This window comes from Rhinoraja longicauda, chromosome 1 (genome assembly GCF_053455715.1).
Source record: "Rhinoraja longicauda isolate Sanriku21f chromosome 1, sRhiLon1.1, whole genome shotgun sequence".
NCBI lineage: Eukaryota > Metazoa > Chordata > Chondrichthyes > Rajiformes > Arhynchobatidae > Rhinoraja > Rhinoraja longicauda.
In genome coordinates this window covers 63,419,033-63,441,272 of record NC_135953.1, presented here as the reverse complement: position 1 = coordinate 63,441,272, position 22,240 = coordinate 63,419,033, and the positions used below count along the sequence as shown (strand labels likewise).

General features: G+C 42.2%; 1 protein-coding gene across 1 annotated transcript in view; it reads right to left on the bottom strand.

The window, feature by feature from the left end:
- The window catches only part of txk (TXK tyrosine kinase), a 49,736-nt gene that overhangs the window by 4,040 nt on the left and 23,456 nt on the right, over positions 1 to 22,240 (bottom strand). Inside the window, exons 2-13 of the mRNA XM_078410562.1 lie at positions 18,756 to 18,804; positions 18,539 to 18,641; positions 17,657 to 17,862; positions 17,021 to 17,086; positions 12,430 to 12,484; positions 8,850 to 8,929; positions 8,019 to 8,152; positions 6,361 to 6,435; positions 4,936 to 5,107; positions 3,140 to 3,356; positions 2,122 to 2,186; positions 567 to 685 (exon numbers count right to left, since the gene is read on the bottom strand). Coding sequence (XP_078266688.1) covers positions 567 to 685; positions 2,122 to 2,186; positions 3,140 to 3,356; positions 4,936 to 5,107; positions 6,361 to 6,435; positions 8,019 to 8,152; positions 8,850 to 8,929; positions 12,430 to 12,484; positions 17,021 to 17,086; positions 17,657 to 17,862; positions 18,539 to 18,641; positions 18,756 to 18,804 — 1,341 coding nt within the window. The remainder of the gene's footprint in view (positions 1 to 566; positions 686 to 2,121; positions 2,187 to 3,139; positions 3,357 to 4,935; positions 5,108 to 6,360; positions 6,436 to 8,018; positions 8,153 to 8,849; positions 8,930 to 12,429; positions 12,485 to 17,020; positions 17,087 to 17,656; positions 17,863 to 18,538; positions 18,642 to 18,755; positions 18,805 to 22,240) is intronic.

The window sequence follows — 22,240 nt, the reverse complement described above, 5'->3', positions numbered from 1 at the left end:
CAGGAGGATGAGGGATGATCTTATAAAGGTGTACAAGATCATAAGTCATAAGGTCATAAATAATATGAACAGAATTAGGTCATTCGGCCCATCAAGTCTACTCCGCCATTCAATCATGGCTGACCTATCTTTCCCTCCTAACGCCATTCTCCTGCCTTCTCCCCATAACCCCTGACACCTGTACTGAGAGGAATAGATAGGGAAAATGTATTTTATCCAGAGTAGGGGAATCAAGAACCAGAGGGCAAAGTTTTAATGTGACGGAGGGAAAGATTTCATAGAAACCTGAGGAGCAACTATTTTACACATACGGTGGTAGGTGTATGGAACCAGCTGCCGGGAGAGGTGGTTGAGGCAGGTATTAACACTACATTTAGACAGGTACATGGATAGAATAGGTTTGGAGAGATGTGGACCAAACACAGGCAGGTGGGACTAGTGTAGATGGGGAATGATGGGCAACGTGGGCGAGTTGGGCCAAAGGGCCTGTTTCCATGCTATATGACTCTATGACTCTCTAAACACGTTCAGCCACAAGCTCAATGAATAAGCAGAAATTCTTTTACCGAAGGACCAGACATCCGATTTACTGCTGAATTTAGACAAGTGGAAGACCTCAGGTGGTGACCATTTCACAGGAAATTTGGAGCCGGTTGAGCTGGTGTACTCATCATCAAGAACGTACCTGGAAAATAATCACCCTGGATTTCAAACATACATTTAACAGGAACCCAATTACTTCACCATTCACATTAATGATTGAAACTCCAAGCATTATTTTTCAAACAATACATTTTTTTAAATTGCTGTGCCTTTAAGTTCATAGAATTTAAATTAGCCAATGTTTAACAGAGACGAATCATTACAAGCTCTGAAAGTTATTTACGTTGATAAACTTTTTTAAAAAACTCTTCTGGGCTTTTGATGCAACTACTAAGGTTACAGCAGACAACATGGGGAATCCCCTGGAAACTCATTCCCAAAACATCCAATGACCTTTGCCCACTGAGGTAACCTATTTATATTCCGCAGTAGGCTTGTGGCACATTTCATGTTCGCTATGCCAAACATAACAAAGCAGTCTTTACTTTCTACTAATTAGCCATGCATCATTATTGATCTGGGTTTTTTTCCCTTGAAAGTAACATTCCCATCAAGCTTAATAATTCGATTTTTTAATGAATAGCAGTTTGAATTTGACATTCATATTCTAAGTTCATGATAGTTGATATTCGAAGTGACGAAAGCACCACTATGAATAACTATTTCCTTTTGGTAAGACAGTGCTGAGATGCCTCTCAGGAAAGGGGCTTTTTAAAATAACATCCGGTCTATAACTTTCTGCATCTGCATCTAAATTCACAAACAGATACCACATCAGAGACATTATCAAAATGTAGACTGGTGACAACATGCTCGGCACTGAGCAAATGTACTTTGTTATGGATAATGAACTGCAACAGTATCTATTTATGAGGCATCTTTAGTATAGTGAAAACATACCAAAATGTTTCACTGAAACATTTTTGAACAAAATGCACGTGCACTTTATGTCCATCACATTTGACTCTTCATAATAAGTTTCCAGCATAAATGTTTCCTGTGACCATGTGATTCATTATGTGCTCTGATCCCAAGCCCACATGTTTTGGTGTAGTTCACTTTCTAGGTCAATGTTTTACTAATTGCTTTTAACCAAAATTAATGTTGTGCTTTTAACAGCTACAAAGCATTTGAGTGACCCGAAGAGTTACAAACTGATGAGAGTACCTGATTTTTTACAATGGTAAATTTTTGTGTTAATGATTTCCCATATCAAGAATTATTTTCAACATTTTTAGCAAGATAAATGTGTAGATCATTATTGCCACTTTTATCAAAAGGATAAAATGACAAATTAAATACATTGCCCAGAGATATTAAATAATACCTGGAAGAGAACAATGATCATATCTTATGCTTCTGAATGCTTTAACACATGCACTTTTGGGGATTCTTGGAGAGATTACTCCCTATCAATGACTCCAGCAGCAACACAAAATAGTAAGAAGCCAGTAAGTAGCTCAATAAAAAAAGCAAACTTACAGTAAGTCAGAATTGTGGATCTGCTAAACAACTTACCTTGCCATTCCAAAATCAGATACCTTCACCACATTCTTGTCACTGACCAAACAGTTCCTTGCAGCCTGGTTACAAGAAAAAATTGTAAAGTGAATTTCATGGTTTCTAACAGATTTATACTTGGTTATAAATTTACGACCCAATTTGATGGACTCACAAAGGATTTCGTGAAGCGTGGCTTGAAGTTTAAAGGTGTAACACTGTTGAAGGTATGGAGAGGAAAGGTTAATGTGCCAAGAAGGAGGGGGCTGATGGCAATAGGTCTTAAGGAGAATAGTGGAGTAATTGAGGAGTAGGAACTGTGACCAATACAAATTAATTTGAGAATCAAGCCGGCAAACTGGATTGTCCGAAGATTAGTGGGAATAGGATCAAAGGAAATGGAACTTATTGACAAGCTGAGCTTTGGAGCAGGTGCAAGGAGAGAGACTAATGGGAGATTAAATTCAGGAAAAATGCTTTGGGAGAATTATGAACAAGTTGGTTAGAACTATTGAAGTGTGGTATGGTGGTACAGCGGTAGGGTTGCTGCCTTACAGTGCCAGAGACCCGGGTTCGATCCTGACTATGGGTGCTCTCTGTATGGAGTTTTTACCTTCTCCCTGTGAATGCGTGGGTTTTCCCTGGGTTCTCCATTTTCCTCCACACTTAAACTGCTTACAGGTTTGTAAGTTAACAATCTTCAGTAAAGATTATAGATTGTCCCTAGTGTGTCGGATAATGTTAGTGTACGCTGGTTGGCATGGACTCGGTGGGCCAAAGGGCCTGTTTCCATGCTGTAACTCTACAATAAACTAAACTGAGCTAGATGTGATACTCTTGTTGGATGTCCACAATATCACCTACAACCATTGATATCTCTTAATGCCATCCTAGTAAATTGCTAGTTCACTACCAGGTTTTGATTACATAGAAACACAGAAAATAGGTGCAGGAGTAGGCTATTCGGCCCTTCGAGCCTGCACCGCCATTCAATATGATCATGGCTGAGAGCCATGATTGTTGAGAGAAATCTTACCAAGTCCCGGTGAATGAAGTGGTTCCTCTCAAGATATGCCATCCCTTCACACACATCCTCACAAATACCTAATAAGACATCTTTGTTCAGTCGGCCTTGTCTCTGTCGCAGATAATTGAGTAGGCAGCCATTCTCCATGAACTCCGTAACTATACAGATTGGCTTCTGTTGTGTGCAAACTCCATAAAGTTGAACCAGATTTGAGTGAGATAATTTCCTGTGGAAGGAAAGAAGTACATGAGCAGCCAATTATATTATTGGATTAGGGGGTAAAATGTAAAATCCACACAGCCCTGTTAACATGTGGAATTAATTTGCTTCGGAATATCCAAGACTTTATATCAAAGATTGCAAGAAATATTTAGCTGGTAAGGCTGCATCTGTGGAGACAGAAACAGAACTAATGTTTGAGGTTGACAACAATTGATCAGAACCTTTTGAGCTGTTAATTCTGTTTTTCTCTGCATGTATTGCCTCATCCGATGAGGTTTTCCAGAATGTTCTATTTCATTTTGGGATTCCAGTTTGTGCAAAATTTTGAATGTTTTATTTTAAATTGGTGAGAGGAGATATTCATTGTGACACTAGTATCTTTATATATTTATTTGATGAGATCTAATGCATTTACACAACAAATACTTTATTTATATGTAAGAGTCATACATCAGGGAAATATATCAGCCCATAATGTCCATGCTCACCTTTTTTCCCATCTAAACTAATTCCATTTGCTTGCATTAGGACCAGATCCTCTCATCTGAAGTCTAAGATCTCTTGTTTGTGATACTCCTACCCAGGGAAAAAAAGATTATCTACCCTATTGATGCTTCTCATAATCTTATATACCTCCATCAAGTCACCCCTTCACGCCAAAGAAAACAAGCCCAGACTATAAAATCTCTCTCTATAATTACAGTTGCCCAATCCAGGAAAAACCCTGGTGAATCTCCTCTAGTCTCTTTTAGGACAGTCATGTCCTTCCTATACTGTGGTGACAAGGACTACAATATTCAGTGTACCAACTCTTATATTCTATTCCCTGACCTAAGCAGACAACATGTAACCTCCAGGTTCAGGAACAGCTTCTTCCCAACAACTATCAGGCCATTGAACACTACAAACTCAACCTCAACTCCCAGCTACAAATTGCCTAGGTTGCACTAGAGATTTGTTTGGGCTTTTTTTATTTATTGAACTTCACTTTTTATGTTTGTTTATTATATTATCTATTAAGTACTGTGTAAGTACTGTGTTTAAAAACCTGCCATGCTGCTGCAAGTAAGAATGTCATTATTCTTGATTGTTTGATGCCATATATCTTCACAACCCTAATGACCTGCATTGCCACCTTCAGGGAACTGTGGACTTGTATCCAGAAGTCTCTCTGTTCATCAAATTCCTTAATGCCCTACCATTTACTTCATATGTGGTAGCCCTCTTCAACATCCCAAAATGCATCACCACACAACAATGGAGATGTATGATAATGGATGTTTTACAGGATAGCTTCTTGCCAATTCCTTCCACTTTCAGGTTTTCCTCATTTTCTAGAGTCCTGAAGCAGCTACATTTTTTTAAATTCTAAATGCAATCTGCCCTATCTAAAAAAACTGGGAATTCCAATGGAAAGAAATTTGAAACAAGCAAATTGTCTGATTTCAGAGGGTTTTCCAAGGTCAGTAACACCATGGTGATATGGATTGATTTTCTGCACAAAGTGAATCTCCATGCCTATGTCTTTTTTTTTTAAACCCTCAAGTGCCCACCGCTCTTTCTATATGATCAGCAGCACTTACATCATGACCTTAGCTTCCTCAATAAAATCCTCTTCTGACATGGAACCTTCAAAAACAGTTTTGATTGCTACTTTATGCGTTGCTCTCCATTTCCCAAGGCGCACCATCCCAAACTGTCCGCTCCCCAGCTCTTTCATGAAAGTCAGATCCGACGTGTTGATCTCCCACTTTTCTGTGGGGGAAAAAAATCAGCTATGGTGGCCAGCATGGAAATGTTTCATCAAGATTAATCAATTAAAATATGAAATAGGCCCACACAATTAACAAATGAAAGTGGAAAGACAGAGATAGTGTGTGGTAGAGGATAGAATCATATGGCACGGAAACAGGCCCTTCAGCCCAACTCATCCATGCCAACCAAGATGCTCCATCTAAACTCGACCCATTTGCCTGTGTTTGGCCCATATCCCTTTATGGATGCCAGGGCTCTCAACATCAACGTGTCTTTCTCACTCTTCTGCTGGCAGGGCTGCGACTCTTTTGCTTATGTTACAACAGATGAGCTGAAGAATCCAAGTGGATTTTCAACCTGTAACTCTTCAACACCTCTTCAAATTAAACATTGAATAATCTTTATGAAAATTAAAGGGGGAGATTTTCACATTCTTGTGATTGCCTGAGCAAAATGATTGGAAAATAAACAAGGGTGGTGGTGTTAAGTGGTAAACCCACCCACAAAGGAGCTGCAACTGTCTGCCTGTTCATTGTGGTCTCCTGTTTGCGTGCCCCATCTTGGGCTAACATGAAGTTTGGTATCGAGATACAGCATGGAAATAAGCCCTTCAGCCCATTGAATCCACGCGGACCATCAATTGCTCGTGCACACTAGTTTATGTTATCCAACTTTTCATCCACTCCCTACACACCCAGGGCAACTTACTGAGGCAAGAAACGTGTCACTCTGGAGGTATGCCAGCCTATACACTACCCCTTTCAAGCACAATGCAGATTATCTGAAAGCAACATCAAAGCAGAGCAGTTGAATATATTAATTAAAAGATACAGAATGGAAACAGGCCCTTCAGCCCACTGAGTCCACACCAACCTGTCACACGAGTTCAATGTTTTTCTACTTTTCCATCCACTCCTTAAATATGAGGGGTAATTTACAGAGGCCAATTAACCTACAAACTTGTGTGCCTTGCAATGTGGGAGAAAACTGGAGAAAAGGCATGTGGCCAAAGGGAGAACTTGCTAACTCCACGCAGAGAGCACCGGAGGTCAGATTCTTCCAGTTGCTCCATTGTGCCTCCCATTAGTTTTAATTCCTCCCTTTTCATATTTTAGATTTACTGTCTTAATACCAGAAGAAATGAGGTTTAGGATATTTATATGTATATATAAATACATGCACACGCACGCGCACACGCACGCGCACACGCACGCTCACACACACACATTGATTTATGGAATAGCATACAGTACCATAGCTAAAGCCAGCTGTTGCAGGAACGCACCTTCCCATTATTCCAACGGGATATCGAAATCTTGTGATGAGGCCTAAGCAATATTATGGAGAAGAAAATATTATTTATTGCAAAAATCTCTAGTTATTATGATAGTGAGACTAAATAAGTGTATGTCAAATAATAAATGCATTTGTAAAATTCATTTTAAAGTGGTGAGATAGCTGTTTTTACTCTTAATAAAAACAAAAGGGGCATTCTTCTCTTGCATTGTCAAATTGAATGTCACTGAACGGTTGTAGCACATTCTTATTAATAATAATTCTTGTTAATAAGAATGTGCCACCTTGTAATGAGGAGGAGGGGGAGGGCGGGTGTAAAAGAAAGAGCCAGTCGTTTTGGGTAAGCAGTCAGAGAGCAAAAGGGTTGGATGAGGTGAGGGGCTGAAGTGCAGGAGTTTGACGATGAGTCTCCATTGGGGATAGTAGGAGAAAGATAAGATGACTGGATTGGGTCCTTCAGGAACTGGGTTGGGTAGATGATCTGTTGAGGGTGGGATAGTTAGTGGCTTGGTCTACCTGGAATCTCAGGAGAGATCATGGGTAGGAAGGTCATGCAGATGAAAGATGGTCTTATGCTGGCGGTGAGAGCAATAGAGGTAAAGGCTAGGAAGGGACTTTCCTTAGTAAAGACTCAGTCCAGTGCTGTGGCAAATTAAACCCACAGTTGTCATGGGAGCCTCCAAAACTGGTTGGTAACATGGTCTAATTCTCCCCTGTACAGGAATGATATATGTTGATGCACATTGATCATAATTTGAGCCAGGAATTGCGCAGACATGAAGTGAAGGTCAAAATGGTGGATATTATGTTTTACTTGTTACAGTTATCATTGCGTTTTATTGCCAACTGCATTTTTAATTGTGCAGCATTGAAATAAACTGAGACATCCGGTCTAATTTCTAAGAAGTTCCACTGTTCAGTTGATATGGAGAATCGTGCTAACTACCAACATCTGATCTATCAAAGGAAAAACCTCTGAAGATAGAAGCAGGAAAAATGCTTTTATTTACCTTTTGCCTGTTGCATCTCAAAATATTTCACACATCATATGTTACTTTGAAGTGCAGAGAAAGTTAGATTGCAGAAGGTCATCATGACCATTTTGAACATGGTACATATATAAACCACAATGAGGTAAACTGGCAAAAACGAGGCATCACTGGTTGAGAGAGATATGTTGCCTAACAAAATGAACTCCCTGTGCAGGATGGAGCTGCAGATGCTGGTTTAAACCAAAGATAGACACAAAAAGCTGGAGTAACTCAGCGGGTCAGGCAGCATCTCTGGAGAAAAGGAATAGGTAACGTTTCGGGTTGAGACCCTTCTTCGGTGTCTTTTTGTGTCTATCTAAAATTAACTCCCTGTTCTTTACTAAATATCCAAGTGGACAACAGGACCAGGCAAACATAGTGAAAAAGTCACTGCTTCATCTAAACATTACCATATCCAGCAATGTAACTTCTCATCACCACCACACTAAACTGGCAGCTCATGCTCTCAGTACAGAGTTCCCAGTGTAAGCTGACCTAAACATATCCAGATAATCGATCAGAAAGTACATAAAAATCACACTTACGCAATGTTTAAATGGAATTGCATTTTCACTTTCCCATACCTGCTGCATTGTGTTCATGATACTCAATAAGCTCATGAATTGTATCAAATAGGTGCTTCTCTGCCACATAGTACTGTGCCTGTGATGCCTGCGTCTGCTTAATGTGATAATGTCTCACTGATCCATTTTGATCTCTGTTGGAACACACAGTAATCAGAAATGAAATGTATTCATTCAAGTATTCTTATTCCCACAATATTTGATCATATATTTTCTTACTGGAAGCATTGTATTCAAAGGGGAATTGTTACCAAGATGTCATCATTGATCATCTATCTCACATATCAATAACATTGGTGTGCCCAGTAGAAAAATCAATAAGATAACCTATTAGAAAGAATGACAGCTTTCACACTAGTTCTATGTTATGTCACATTCGCATCCACTCCTTGCACATTAGGTGCAATTTTACAGAAGCCAATTAACCTACAAACTAGCACGTCTTTGAGATGTGGGAGGAAACCAGAGACCACGTGGTTACAAGGAGAAGATGCAAACTCCACTTAGACAACATCCAAGTTCAGAAATGAGCCTGGATCTCTGGCACTGTGAGGCAGCAGCTCCATCAGTTACTGGGTTAGATAGAGCTCTAGGGGCTAGTGGAATCAAGGGATATGGGGAGAAGGCAGGCACGGGTTACTGATTGGGGGACGATCAGCCATGATCACAATGAATGGCGGTGCTGGCTCAAAGGGCCGAGTGGCCTCCTCCTGCACCTATTTTCTATGTTTTATCAGCTGCACCATTGTGAGATAAAGGCACTTCCCGTAGAGATTTCTTATTTTTATAGATGCACATCTGAATTGATGGTCTCATTAAATCATTGCTTACCCTCCAGCTCTGGTGAAAACAGATACAGTGTAAATCCCTTGCTGGCTGGAGTCTCTGACAATAAAGGCCCCTTCTTTACCCTGAAAGAAAAGATATATGAAATGATACCAAACAACTTTAATAACCTATGAACAAGTTTGCAAAAGATGTGGGTGGTGAAAATGAATTAATTACACATGGGAAAAGATGAAAGGGACAATTTGGCCTTTCCAGCTTCCTTTACCATTCAGATTAATCATGGCTTATCTTGCAACTCAGCAGCATGTTCCTGCTCTCTCTCTCCCAACACCCCTTCATATCCTTTGTGATCAATGTCCATCCATCTCCTTCTTAAGTACATTCAGCAACTCTCTAGGTTTCTGTGGTAGCAAATTCCATTGGCTCACCACCCTCGAAGTGAAGATATTTCTAAATGCCTTACTCTATTTCCCACAACTGAGACCCCTCAATCCAAATCCACCATTGAAGGAAAAGCTTTCCTCTGCCAATCCTTCCAGCCTATGAAGACGTGTCAGACTTTTATAAGTTTCAACATGATCTCCTCTTCTTCTTCTACACTCTTGGTTGACCCAATCCCTCTGCATACAATAGTCCTATCATCCTGGGGATCAGTCAGGTGAATCCGGATTACCCTCCCTCCCTACAAGTGTATTCTTTCCCAAGTCGGGAGAGTAAAACCACAGATAACATACCAAGAGAGGTCTCACCTAGAAGGTGTAGAATTAGAGTAATTGATTCACAATGCATGGAAACAGGCACTTCAGCCAAACCTATCCATGCCAAGATATCTAAACTAATCACATTTGCCCACATTTGGCCAAAATACCTCTAAATCTTTCCTATCCAAATGTCTTTGAAATGTTGTTATTGTACCTGTCTTAACTATCTCCTCTGGCAGCTCATTCCATATATGAAATTGCCCCTCAAGTTCCTATTAAATCTTTCCCTCCTCACCTCAAACTTATGTCCTCTTGATTCCCCTACCCTAGGGAAAAATATTGTATTCACCCTATGAAGACGTGTCAGACTTTTATAAGTTTCAATGTGATCTCCTCTTCTTCTTCTACACTCTTGGTTGACCCAATCCCTCTGCATACAACAGTCCTATCATCCTGGGGATTCTAGCGTCCTCATGCTTTTATATACAGTACCTCCACAAGATCACCCTACAGTCTCCAGCACTGCAAGGGATAAAGACATAGCTTGCCAACTTCTCCCTATAGCTCAAAGTCCTGGCAACACCCTCATAACTTTTTTCTGCACTCTTTCCAACTTAATGGCATCTTTCTGATAGCAGGGTGACCAACACTGAATCCAGTAAGTATACAACTGTACAACTACATTTTGTACAACTGTAACAATGTCCCTACTACTTAAAATTCCCCGACTGATGAAGGCCAGCATGCCAAAAGCCTTCTCCACCACCCTATCTACCTGCAACGCCGCTCTCAGAGAACTGTGCTAATATTCCTGTATCCCACTGCTCTATAATACTCCACAAAGACCCTATCATTGATCGTGAAAATCCTGCCCTGATTTCACCTCCCAAAATGCACCACCTCACACTTTACTGAAAGGTGGTCACACCTTTGACCATTCCTCGGCCAACTTGCCCAATTGTAGTAATTATACCCAGGATAATTGTGAACCTACATTCAAAGCCTCTTGCAATGAAGGTCATGGTATAATTTGCCTACTTAACTACATTTTAGCCTTCAGTGTCTGCTGCAGAAGAATGCCCAGATGCCCTTGTGCACATACATTTCCTAATCATTCACTTTTTAAGTAATACTCTGTCTTTCTGTTTTTCATACCAAGGTGGATTACATCAATCCATTTTATCCTGCCCTATGTTTGCCCACTCACCCATCATGTTTAAATCGGTTTGATTCCACTTTGCTTTCTCCTCACAATTTATAATCGTTTCATGCCGTCAGGAAGTATGGTATTTGGATCTTTCACCTAAACTCTGGAATAGCTGATTCCCAGGCACTGATCCCAAGAGTGCCCCACTTATTCCTTCTCTATAGACCTGCCTGGTTGGTTCGGCTGGGCATAACCCGCTCCCACTCCCAGGTGTAAAAATAGATAATATTATGATACATAAAATCCTGCGTGCTAACCCTCAAACAGCTCCCTTTCACTCATTAACCAGATAACCTTGTTTACCTTGTCAAGAGAGAGCTAGATAGAGCTCTTAAGGATAGCGGAGTCAGGGGGTATGGGGAGAAAGCAGGAACGGGGTACTGATTGAGAATGATCAGCCATGATCACATTGAATGGTGGTGCTGGCTTGAAGGGCCGAATGGCCTACTCCTGCACCTATTGTCTATTGTCTATTGTCTACATCTTATTCCCATGGTCATCTCAGTTTAATCAAGGGCATCATCGACCCCCCACCCTCCCTGCAGTTTAAAAGCTTATTTTGTATCCTTTCCAGTTTTGACAAAGAGCCTTTGACCGAAAATGTTAACTCTATTTCTCTTTCCACAGATGTGGCCTGACCAGCCAAATATTTCCAATTTATATTTTAGATTTCCAGCACATGCAATTTCATTTTTGTAATTTTCAATTATTTTTATTGAATTATATTTCATGGATTTCTTTCATTGCTTTTCTATTTCGTTGTTCAGCTTTGTAAATTCTCTTTTTTGTGACTTAAATAGGCTGTATTCGTCTTCACTAACATTTCTGTCTTCACATACTTGTAGAAGCTCCCGCTTCCACATTCCCTGCAAGTTTACTTGCATATTCTGTTGTATGAGGGACCTGGTGGGCTCTGCCGCCGAGAGCGAAAGGGAACCCGGCGGAGGACTGCCGAGAACAAAGGGGGACCCAGTGGGGGCCGTCGAGAATGAAGCGGGGCCCGGCAGGCCGCCTGCGGCACAGGCCTGGTTCCTCACTGTGAGAAGACAAGACTGTACTAAGAAGTTTTAAAACTTTGTCGGCGTCAGAAAGGTGCCGACTCTTAGTGTACTGTCTAAGTGACGTCCGCTGTACAATATTGCCGGATTGGATACAAAAACAAAGAATTTTACTATACCGAGGATCATGTGGCAATAAAGCATCATTGAATCAGTGAATCGTTAAATGAATCAATCTCTCGGTCCTTTCAGTTGATTTCTAAGATGCTCAGGATTGCTATCTATTCTGGTAACTCAACATGACACCTCTTTGCATCCAATCCTGACCTTAACTTCTTTTATTAGTCATTTTTGGGGAATTTTTCTTCAGCGATGAAAGTCAAACAAAAAGAAATAAAATATGAATGGCTGCCATTTCAATGAGAATGTAAATGTACCATTGATGAAAATCAACTTTACTCATTTCCTCTAGAAAATATTAAGAAAAGGTTAAAAGGTAAAAACTGTCTCAATAGTGGCTAATATCTCTGTTTTGTAAAATGCAATTCCTTTAATATACCATACAACTGTCACATCAAATACACATACCTGTATATTTAAATTCTAAATTAGAAAAACAAATATTGATCAAAATCATATTTTTTAAAAAGGCAACATGTAACTTCAAATTAAATGTATGTCTAAAGTACAATTGTAGAAATTTCTATGCAATTTACCTCTTGCCGAAGGAGCTGTTCTGCTTTGTTTCGTGTGATATTTTTACAATACCACCTGGGAGAAAGGGAGATTGTTATTATTGGAATATCTACATGTGATAGTACAAACAGCATAGCAGTGTCCAGCTCTAGCAGTACTACACCTACAATGAAAAAGACCAATACATCTTTGTACAGCCATTCCTTAATTTATGAAAAAGAAAATCAAAGAAGCCATGTGAAATGCATCCCTGACATTTCAATACTGTGTGTTCCTATGAGTGAAGAGTGGTGGGTTATTCTTGATAGTGAAATTTGAATTTGTAAATCAAGGACAGGTACCCTCAAAGAGTCAGTGGCATTGTGGTGAGAGAATATGTGTAAATAAAACATTCCTTAAATGAGGAATTGCTGTATTCATACCTCAGGCAGTTTTTTTTTCATTGCTGCCCAATCTAGAGTGGATCTCAGTGAGGAGGTTTAATAATAATAGTTATCTCCTCTGACTTTTGTATCTTTCCTTTGATTGAAAAACGTCACTAATGGACAATTTAAGCAATATTTCACTGGACACAGTTGGTAAAGTCTACGACGGGAGGTCTCCTGGCTCACCACATTAGCAATGAATAGAAGGAAACATTTTGTGTCTGAAAGGTCTGTAGCCTGTGCGCCAAGAAAGATTTTAGGCATCTGGAGGGACCATCTAAAAAAACAATGGGATCCTCTTTACATTGTGTGACAGGCAGCCTGGTGTGATGAGGTTTTCTGGTCATGGCTACACAGGTACACTTCAGTGCTGAGAAATATATCCTGCACCCTGTATACACAAAATGCTGGAGTAACTCAACGGGTCAGGCAGCATCTCGGGAGAGAAGGAATGGGTGACGTTTCGGGTCGAGACCCTTCTTCAGACTGATGTCGGGACAAAGATAGGATGTAGTCGGAGACAGGAAGACTAGTGGGAGATCTGGGAAGGGGGAGGGGATAGAGAGGGAAACAGGGACTACCTGAAGTTAGTGAAGTCAATGTTCATACCGCTGGGGTGTAAACTGCCGAAGCGAAATATGAGATGCTGTTCCTCCAATTTGCGCTGGGCTTCACTCCGACAATGGAGGAGGCCCAGGACAGAAAGGTCAGATTGGGAATGGGAGGGGGAGTTGAAGTGCTGAGCCACCGGGAGATCAGGTTGGTTGAGACGGACTGAGCAGAAGTGTTCAGCGAAACAATCGCCGAGCCTGCGCTTGGTCTCGCCGATGTAGAGAAGTTGACATCTGGAACAGCGGATATAATAGATGAGGTTGGAGGAGGTGCAGGCGAACCTCTGCCTCACCTGGAAAGACTGTTTGGGTCCTTGGATGGAGTCAAGGGGGGAGGTAAAGGGACAGGTGTTGCATCTCCTGCGGTTGCAGGGGAAAGTACTTGGGGAGAGGGTGGTTTGGGTGGGAAGGGACGAGTGGACCAGGGAATTTCGGAGAGAACGGTCTCTGTGGAAAGCAGAAAGGGGTGGAGATGGAAGATGTGGCCAGTAGTGGGATCCCGTTGGAGGTGGCGGAAATGTTGGAGGATAATTTGTTGTATGCGACGGCTGATGGGGTGGGAGGACAAGGGGGACTCTATCCTTGTTATAATGTGGGGAGGGGGAGCAAGAGCGGAGCTGCGGGATATTGAGGAAACCCTAGTGAGAACCTCATCTATAATGGAAGAGGGGAACCCCCGTTTCCTAAAGAATGAGGACATCTCCGATTCCTTAGTATGGAACACCTCATCCTGGGCGCAGATGCGGCGTAGACAGAGGAATTGGGAGTAGGGGATAGAGTTTTTACAGAAAACAGGGTGGGAAGAAGTGTAGTCAAGATAGCTATGGGAGTCAGTGGGTTTGTAGTAGATGTCGGTCACTAGTCTGTCTCCTGTGATGGAGATGGTGAGATCCAGAAATGGTAAGAAGATGTCGGAGATGGTCCAGGTATATTTAAGAGCAGGATGGAAATTCGTAGTGAAGTCAGTGAGTTTTGCATGGGTACAAGAGGTAGCACCAATGCAGTCATCAACGTAGCAGGGGTAGAGTTCGGGGATGGGGCCAGTGTACGCCTGGAACAGGGATTGTTCGATGTACCCTACAAGGAGGCAGGCATAGCTAGGGCCCATGTGAGTGCCCATAGCTACGCCTCGGGTTTGGAGGAAGTGGGAGGAGTCAAAGGAGAAGTTGTTGGGGGTAAGGACCAGCTCTGCTAGGCAGAGGAGAGTATTGGTAGATGGAAATTGGCTGGTTCTGCGGTCGAGGAAGAAACGGAGGGTGGGGGATGGTGGTGTAGAGTGACTGGACATCCATAGTAAAGATAAAGGAGTGGGGGCCTGGAAAACGGAAGTTATTGAGGAGACAGAGAGCATGTGAGGTATCTTGGACATAGGTGGGGAGGGATCGGACCAGAGGGGATAGGATGGAGTCGAGGTAGGTTGAAATTAATTCGGTGGGACATGAACAGGCAAAAACAATGGGTCTGCCAGGACAGTTCTGTTTGTGGATTTTGGGAAGAAGGTAAAAACGGGCCGTGCGGGGCTGGGGAATTATAAGGTTGGAGGCTTTAGGGGGCAGAGAGCTGGAAGTGATGAGATTAGTAATGGTGTTGGAGATTAAGGCCTGGTGCTCATCTGTGGGGTTATGGTCCAAGGATCACTCTGTATCTTTCCTTTCACTCTACATATTGTACTTGAGTTTGGCTTGATTGTAGTTATGTAAAGTATTATTAGATTTGATTGGATAGCATGTTAAACAAAGATTTTCACAGTACCTCGGTACACCTGACAAAAATAAACCGAAACCTAAACTTAAGAAAGTAGCATCCACAAAGCGAGCCAGTTTCCAGTTGTCAAAATGCCAGTGAAGCTGCCCGGAGCTGGAGAGCTTCCCCTTGATCCACCGCTCTGCAACCTTGGCTACTTTCCACTGTATTCTCCCCTCTACACCACACCCACATCCCACAGTGCTTTGCTGTCAGAAATCCATTGCTTAAGCTGGATAAAATAGACAATAGACAATAGACAATAGGTGCAGGAGTAGGCCATTCAGCCCTTCGAGCCAGCACCGCCATTCAATGCGATCATGGCTGATCACTCTCAATCAGTACCCCGTCTCTGCCTTCTCCCCATACCCCCTCACTCCGCTATCCTTAAGAGCTCTATCCAGCTCTCTCTTGAAAGCATCCAACGAACTGGCCTCCACTGCCTTCTGAGGCAGAGAATTCCACACCTTCACCACTCTCTGACTGAAAAAGTTCTTCCTCATCTCCGTTCTAAATGGCCTACCCCTTATTCTTAAACTATGGCCCCTTGTTCTGGACTCCCCCAACATTGGGAACATGTTTCCTGCCTCTAATGTGTCCAATCCCCTAATTATCTTATATGTTTCAATAAGATCCCCCCTCATCTTTCTAAATTCCAGTGTATACAAGCCTAATTGCTCCAGCCTTTCAACATACGACAGTCCCGCCATTCTGGGAATTAACCTAGTGAACCTACGCTGCACGCCCATGTGAATGCATTTCGCCACACTGATTGAAATGAGGCACAACAACCAATTCTAGTCAAAGCTATAAGATGGGAGCCTAATGATTGGCGAGGACTGGGTGGGTCAAGGGGCCTCTTTCTGTGACATAAGTCTCAATGGTTCAAAGTCCCTGTAAATGGCTTAAGGTTCCACACCACCAGCTGGGCCTTATGGGGCCAGCCTTATGAACTTTCTAAAATACAGAAAAAAATCCCCAGACAATTAACTATTTCAGGTTTGGCTTTGCCCAAATGTGAGTCTCATGACCAATACTCCTACCCCTCAGAAGCCTTAAAAGCTCTTGCCTTCTACAGGCGCCCTGATAAACGGAACAAAACCTTTCTATGTGATACGAGTTGAGCTTTGCCAGGTAATCTTCCCTCTTTGTGTATTTTATTTTGTTTATGCCAATCCCCACCTCAACCTCCCCATATCCCCCATACTTCTTTCCGCTTAATTTCAGATATCTCAATGGGAAGTCAATAGTGAAGATAATGGCTATTTTCTTGTGAGTAAAGATAGCTATGCCTCGGAAAATCTTGAATGCCCTCCATGACTGAGTTAATGGAGAAGTCTTCAGTCAATTGCATTTCATGATCCTGAACCAATTGTTGAGCAGGTCATCAGTCAGAGTTGGGAACACTGTGTGAGCCGATTCACTAGGCAGACGTAGCTAAGAATTGCAATGACATTTCCTTCTTGCTGCCACTCCACTATCACAATGGCAAGATCCACAACCGTCTTACCCACCTTGGAAGGACAGAGCTTTCATATCATTCCATTCTTTCAAGCCACCCTGGTAACCTCCACACCCCTGACATGAAGCCCCAGAGTCAGTGACATTATGGTGAAAATGTACGAAAATGAAAAGTAACACTCTGGGCAGTGTGTACCACACAAATGTATCAGAGAACTGACTACCACATCAGTATAGTGCAATGCACAACAGCACAAGGATATTGCTGAATTAGAAACATTTGCCAACTACTAATTTTTAAACTAGTTTCTTAATAACATAACAGAATTCTTGTTAATATTGAAATAGCAAGCTGTTAGAGATGAACTTACTCAAATGCCTCTATATTAATAGATTTCTTCTCAGTCACATAGTTGCTTGGAATGAATCCTTCATTTCTGAAATGATATGCATTAATTATTCTCTGTTTTGCAGCAATCAGATTAACAAACCTTTGTAAAGACCATTGACAGTTTGCAGCCTAAATTCAAACTTTATGAGGTGTTTTCTAAGAATGTTTTTCAATTACGCCACCACATTGCATGAATCAATTCACCCACCTCGTCTAACGCACACTAGTTCTATGTTATTCCACTTTCACATCCACTCCCTACACATGAGGGACAATTTACAGGGGCCAATTAACATACACACCAGCATGTCTTTGGGATGTGGAGGAAACTAGAGCACCTGCAAGAAACCCACACGATCACAGAGAGAAAGTGCTAAATCCAAACCCGAGGTCATAAGGTCATAAGGGGTAGGAGTAGAATTAGGCCATTCAGCCCATCAAGACTACTCCACCATTCAATCATGGTTAATCTATCTCTCCCTCCTAACCCCATTCTCCTGCCTTCTCCCCATAACCTCTGACACCTGAACACCTGAGTTGCGTGCTAAATCTAACTGAATGTCCCTCAAAAATATATAATCTATACTGTATCAAATATGCAAAAACTAAGTCTTACCCATCCTTGTCTCTCGCTTTCCACCAGAGAGGGTCATGCTTTTGAAGTATAATGTACTCTTTGTACCTCCTGATGCTCAGGCCAGTGGGTTCCTGGGCACAGAGATCATACAGTGCAATCACACGGACCTCCCCTCCGTCCTCCTCATCAGTGGGTGGAGGTGGGGGAGGCTTCCTTCTCGATGGGACCCCCACTGTCCTGTTCACCTGACCAGTGACACAACATCGTAAGATAATAAACATACTGAACCTGTTAAAAATACTGTCAATCAGTGCAAAATAGATACCCCCAAAATAACAAAAATCATTCTTATGATTCAACTAGATAGAGGCCTAGATAGAGTGGATGTGAAGATGGGTATTTCCAGTAATGGGAGTGTCTAGGACCGGAGGGTACAGCCTTTCAATAAAAGGACATACCTTTGGAAAGGAGATGGAGAGGAATTTCTTCAGCCAGAGGGTGGTGTATTTGTGGAACTCATTGCCACAGATGGCTGTGGAGACCGTCATTGGGTATTTTTAAAGCAGTGATTGATAAATTCTTGATTAATAAGGGTGTCATATATTATGGGAAGAGGCAGGAGAATGGCGTTGAGAGGGAAAAATATATCAGCCATGATTGAATGGCGGAACAGATTCGATGGGCCGAATAGCCTAATTCTGCTTCTGTGTCTTATGATCATAAAGACTAACTGTTTCTACATCTTTGAAAGCTTTACCAGTGCAGTGGATGCATCTTGTAAATGGTGCAGTGAAGTGAAAGTTGCCTTTGTGTGACTGTTGTGTTAAATGTCTCTCCCAGTTGTATATACAGAGTCGTGTTACGTGCAGGTTCTATCCTGTATCATTTATTACGAAAACATTGCAAAAATGTTTAACGTACTCTGTAAATATTTGAAGAAGGATACGATGACTGGCGCTCATTCAAGGGATACTCGTCCATGAGATCAGCATTATCATCCAGGCTCATCTGAGTCGTGACTGCACTAAAATTGAACAAAAGTAAAAGATGGCATTAACCATGTTACCGTGGGCCATAGATGCTCAGCAAAAATATTGAAATATTCATTTAGCTGAAAGGTATTAAAGGCACAGCTTACCGTTTTTGAACAGTGCAGCAGCAGCAAAACACCGACTGGATGGTATGGTCTGAGGAGAGAGGAAATATTTAGCAACAACACTGGAGAGATGAAAGCACAATATAGCAGGTAACAGAAATGTACCATTGACGTTTTTCTTTGAAAGCCCCTAAAGAATATTGCGCATGCACAAATGTTATTATTTGGAAGATTTTTTTCAGAGAGATTTATAAGGTTTCAAAAAAATGTAAGAACAAATTGTGGCCCTAGAAACTCATCATATGAAAACATAGCAACAATAGCCTCCCCATAATGGAATTAATTTGCACAATAATTTTGAAATTGTAATCTAGGACTATGTAATGAAAATAAATAGCACAAAACATGGATTATTTTCTCTGAAATGCCAAAAGGTTGAGGGGAGATCTGATGGAAGTTTATAAAGTTTTGAAGGCAGACTGAATAGTGGCATAGAAGAGATTTATAGATAGGCACATGGATACAAAGGGAATGGAGGGATATGGAGGCAGAGGAGATTAGTTTATCTTGGCATCATGCTCTGCAAAGATATTGTGGGCTGATGGGCATGTTTCTGTGTTGTACTCTTCTCTTCTATGTTCTAAAGAATTTAAGTTTTAACTGAATTATACCCACTATCATCTTGCATTTAATTATCTGTGATTATTTATGTTGGTTTAAAAGTCTAAACAACAAGTCAATTTACCCAATACAGGGTGTCAGGGGTTATGGGGAGAAGGCAGGAGAATGGGGTTAGGAGGAAGAGATAGATCAGCCATGATTGAATGGCGGGGTCGACTTCTTGGGCCAAATGGCCTAATTCTGCTACTATCACTTATGACCTTAAGAACAATACCCACCCACAAAATCATCCATGTCCCAGACTGGAATGGATCCATTTGTCACATTGTGCCTTGCAATCTTGGGTGAATGGGCACCTGTGATCACATTAATCCATATTGTCAATGATCTGCAGGTGTGGTGACCGACATTCTGGTGAAGCCACACTCGGGTCTGTTTCACAATAAATGTTACAATTACTTTAGATCACTTTAAATTCAGTTTTAATGAGTTAAAATTCTATCAGTTGACCCGGTTTTGGTTGTTGAGCCAGAGCTAGCGGTCCATTCCACTCACTGATTTTTTCTCCGTCTTGTGCAGGTATTCCATAAATACATTTTCTGCTTAAATTGGTTTAAATTCTGGCTTTGCGTGGCCAAAATGGTCACATTATAGTAATTAATTGACTAAATTACAATTAGTTGAGCTGATTGATGGGAGATTTTATGTTTGCTAATGAATGTTCTGGGAAATTCGAGTAACGCTGGATTCTGGTAAAACTAGTATGAATTTCAGGACTCCCTGGGTGTTATTTCCAGGGAATGGAAACTCGTTGCAGTAATTCCTGTCCATCTCAAGGATATGCCATTGGGTTTCTTGTTCATATCATCGCCAGCAAATCAGAGCTGAAATAGTTTTATGGTCATGGACTGAACAAGCTGCAAAAGTCTCCACTATCACCCCCACCTCTCCACCTCTCTTCCAGCGCTCTCCTCCGCCAATGACAATCAGGCTGAAGAGGGAGCCCAGCCTGAAATGTTGCTCATCCATGTGTTCCAGAGATGCTTAGGAAGGAACTGCAGATGCTGGTTTACACCAAAGATAGACACAAAGTATGGCTCCAGTTTAACAATAGAAATTGCGGAGGTGGAGAGGCTATTCAGAAAACAGAAAAGCCGGAAATCTCCAGGACCGGACAATGTTTCCCCCTCCACCCTCAAGCTCTGTGCCGAACAACTGGCACCGATCTACACAGACATTTTCAACCAGTCCCTGCAAACCTGCACTGTCCCTGCCTGCTTTAACGTCTCCACTATTGTCCCTGTACCCAAAAAGACAAGGATCACTGGTCTTAATGACTACAGGCCTGTCGCATTTACCTCTGTTGTCATGACCTTTGAAAGACGTGCTGGACCAGCTGATAAACATCACAAACCCCTTGCTGGACCCCCTGCAGTTTGCATACAGGGCCAATAGATCGGTGGACGACGCAGTCAATCTAGGCCTGCACTTCATCCTCCAGCACCTAGACCACAAGGGGACCTATGCCAGGATTCTGTTTGTGGACTTTAGCTCTGATTTTAACACCATTGTGCCAGAGCTACTACACTCCAAACTCTCCCAGACTGTGCCTGAACCCCTCTGTCAGTGGATCATCAACTTCCTGATGGACAGGAAGCAGCATGTGAGGCTGGGAAAGCACATCTCGGACCCACAGACCCTCAGCATAGGAGCTCCGCAAGGCTGCGTACCCTTTACTCTCTCTACACCAACTACTGAACCTCCACAGACTCCTCTGTCAAGCTCCTCAAGTTTGTAGATGGCACTACCCTGATTGGAATGATCCAGGATGGGGAGGAATCTGCCTACAGAGGGGAAGTGACACAGCTGGCGTGCTGGTGCCATCGCAACAACCTGGAGCTCAATGCTCTTAAGACAGTGGAACTAATTGTAGACTTTCGAAGAGATCCCCCTCCCCCCACTCACCATCAACAACACCATAGTCACATCTGTGGAGTCATTTAAGTTCCTTGGAACCATCATCTCCAGGGACCTTAAATGGGGGGCCACCATCGACTCCACAGTCAAAAAGGCCCAACAGAGGATGTACTTCCTGCAGCAACTGAAGAAACACAATCTGCCACAGGCAATGATGGTCCAATTCTATACTGCTATCATTGAGTCCGTCTTCACCTTCTCCATCATGGTCTGGTTTGGCTCAGCCACCAAGCCCGACATCCGGAGGCTGCAACGGATCGTTCGCACAGCTGAGAAGGTTGTTGGCTGCAACCTTCCCCCCATTGACGAACTGTACACTGCAAGGGCCAGGAAACGAGCAGGCAAGATCATCTCTGACCCCTCTCACCCTGGCCACAAAGCACTTCCCTCTGGAAGGCGACCCCGGGCTGTCAAAGCAGCCACAGCCAGACATAAAAACAGCTTTTTTCCACGAGTGATAGTTCTACTCAATAACCAAAGTCTGGAGTCTCTTTTTTGCTCTGGTTTATTTTCACCCACATGTTTACACCGTAATGTTGTATCGTTATTGTTTTGATGTGGTTATGCTTTATTCTTAATTGTTAACTGTATGTTTGTGTTGTCATTTGTGCGCGGAGCACCAAGGCACATTCCTTGTATATGCATTCTTGGCCAATAAACTTATTAATTCATTCAAGTACTAGAGTAATTCAGCAGGTCAAGCTGTATCTCTGGAGAAAAGGAATAAGTAATGTTTCGGGTTGGAACCCTTCTTCAGATTCCCAGTCTGAAGAAGGGTACCAACCCGAAACGTCACCATTTCCTTGTCTCCAGAGATGACCCGCTGAGTTACTCCACCACTTTGTGTCTATCCTCCAGAGATGCTACCTGACCTGCTGAGATATTCCAACACATTGTGTTCTGAGCAAGATTCCACAGTTCCTGACTGA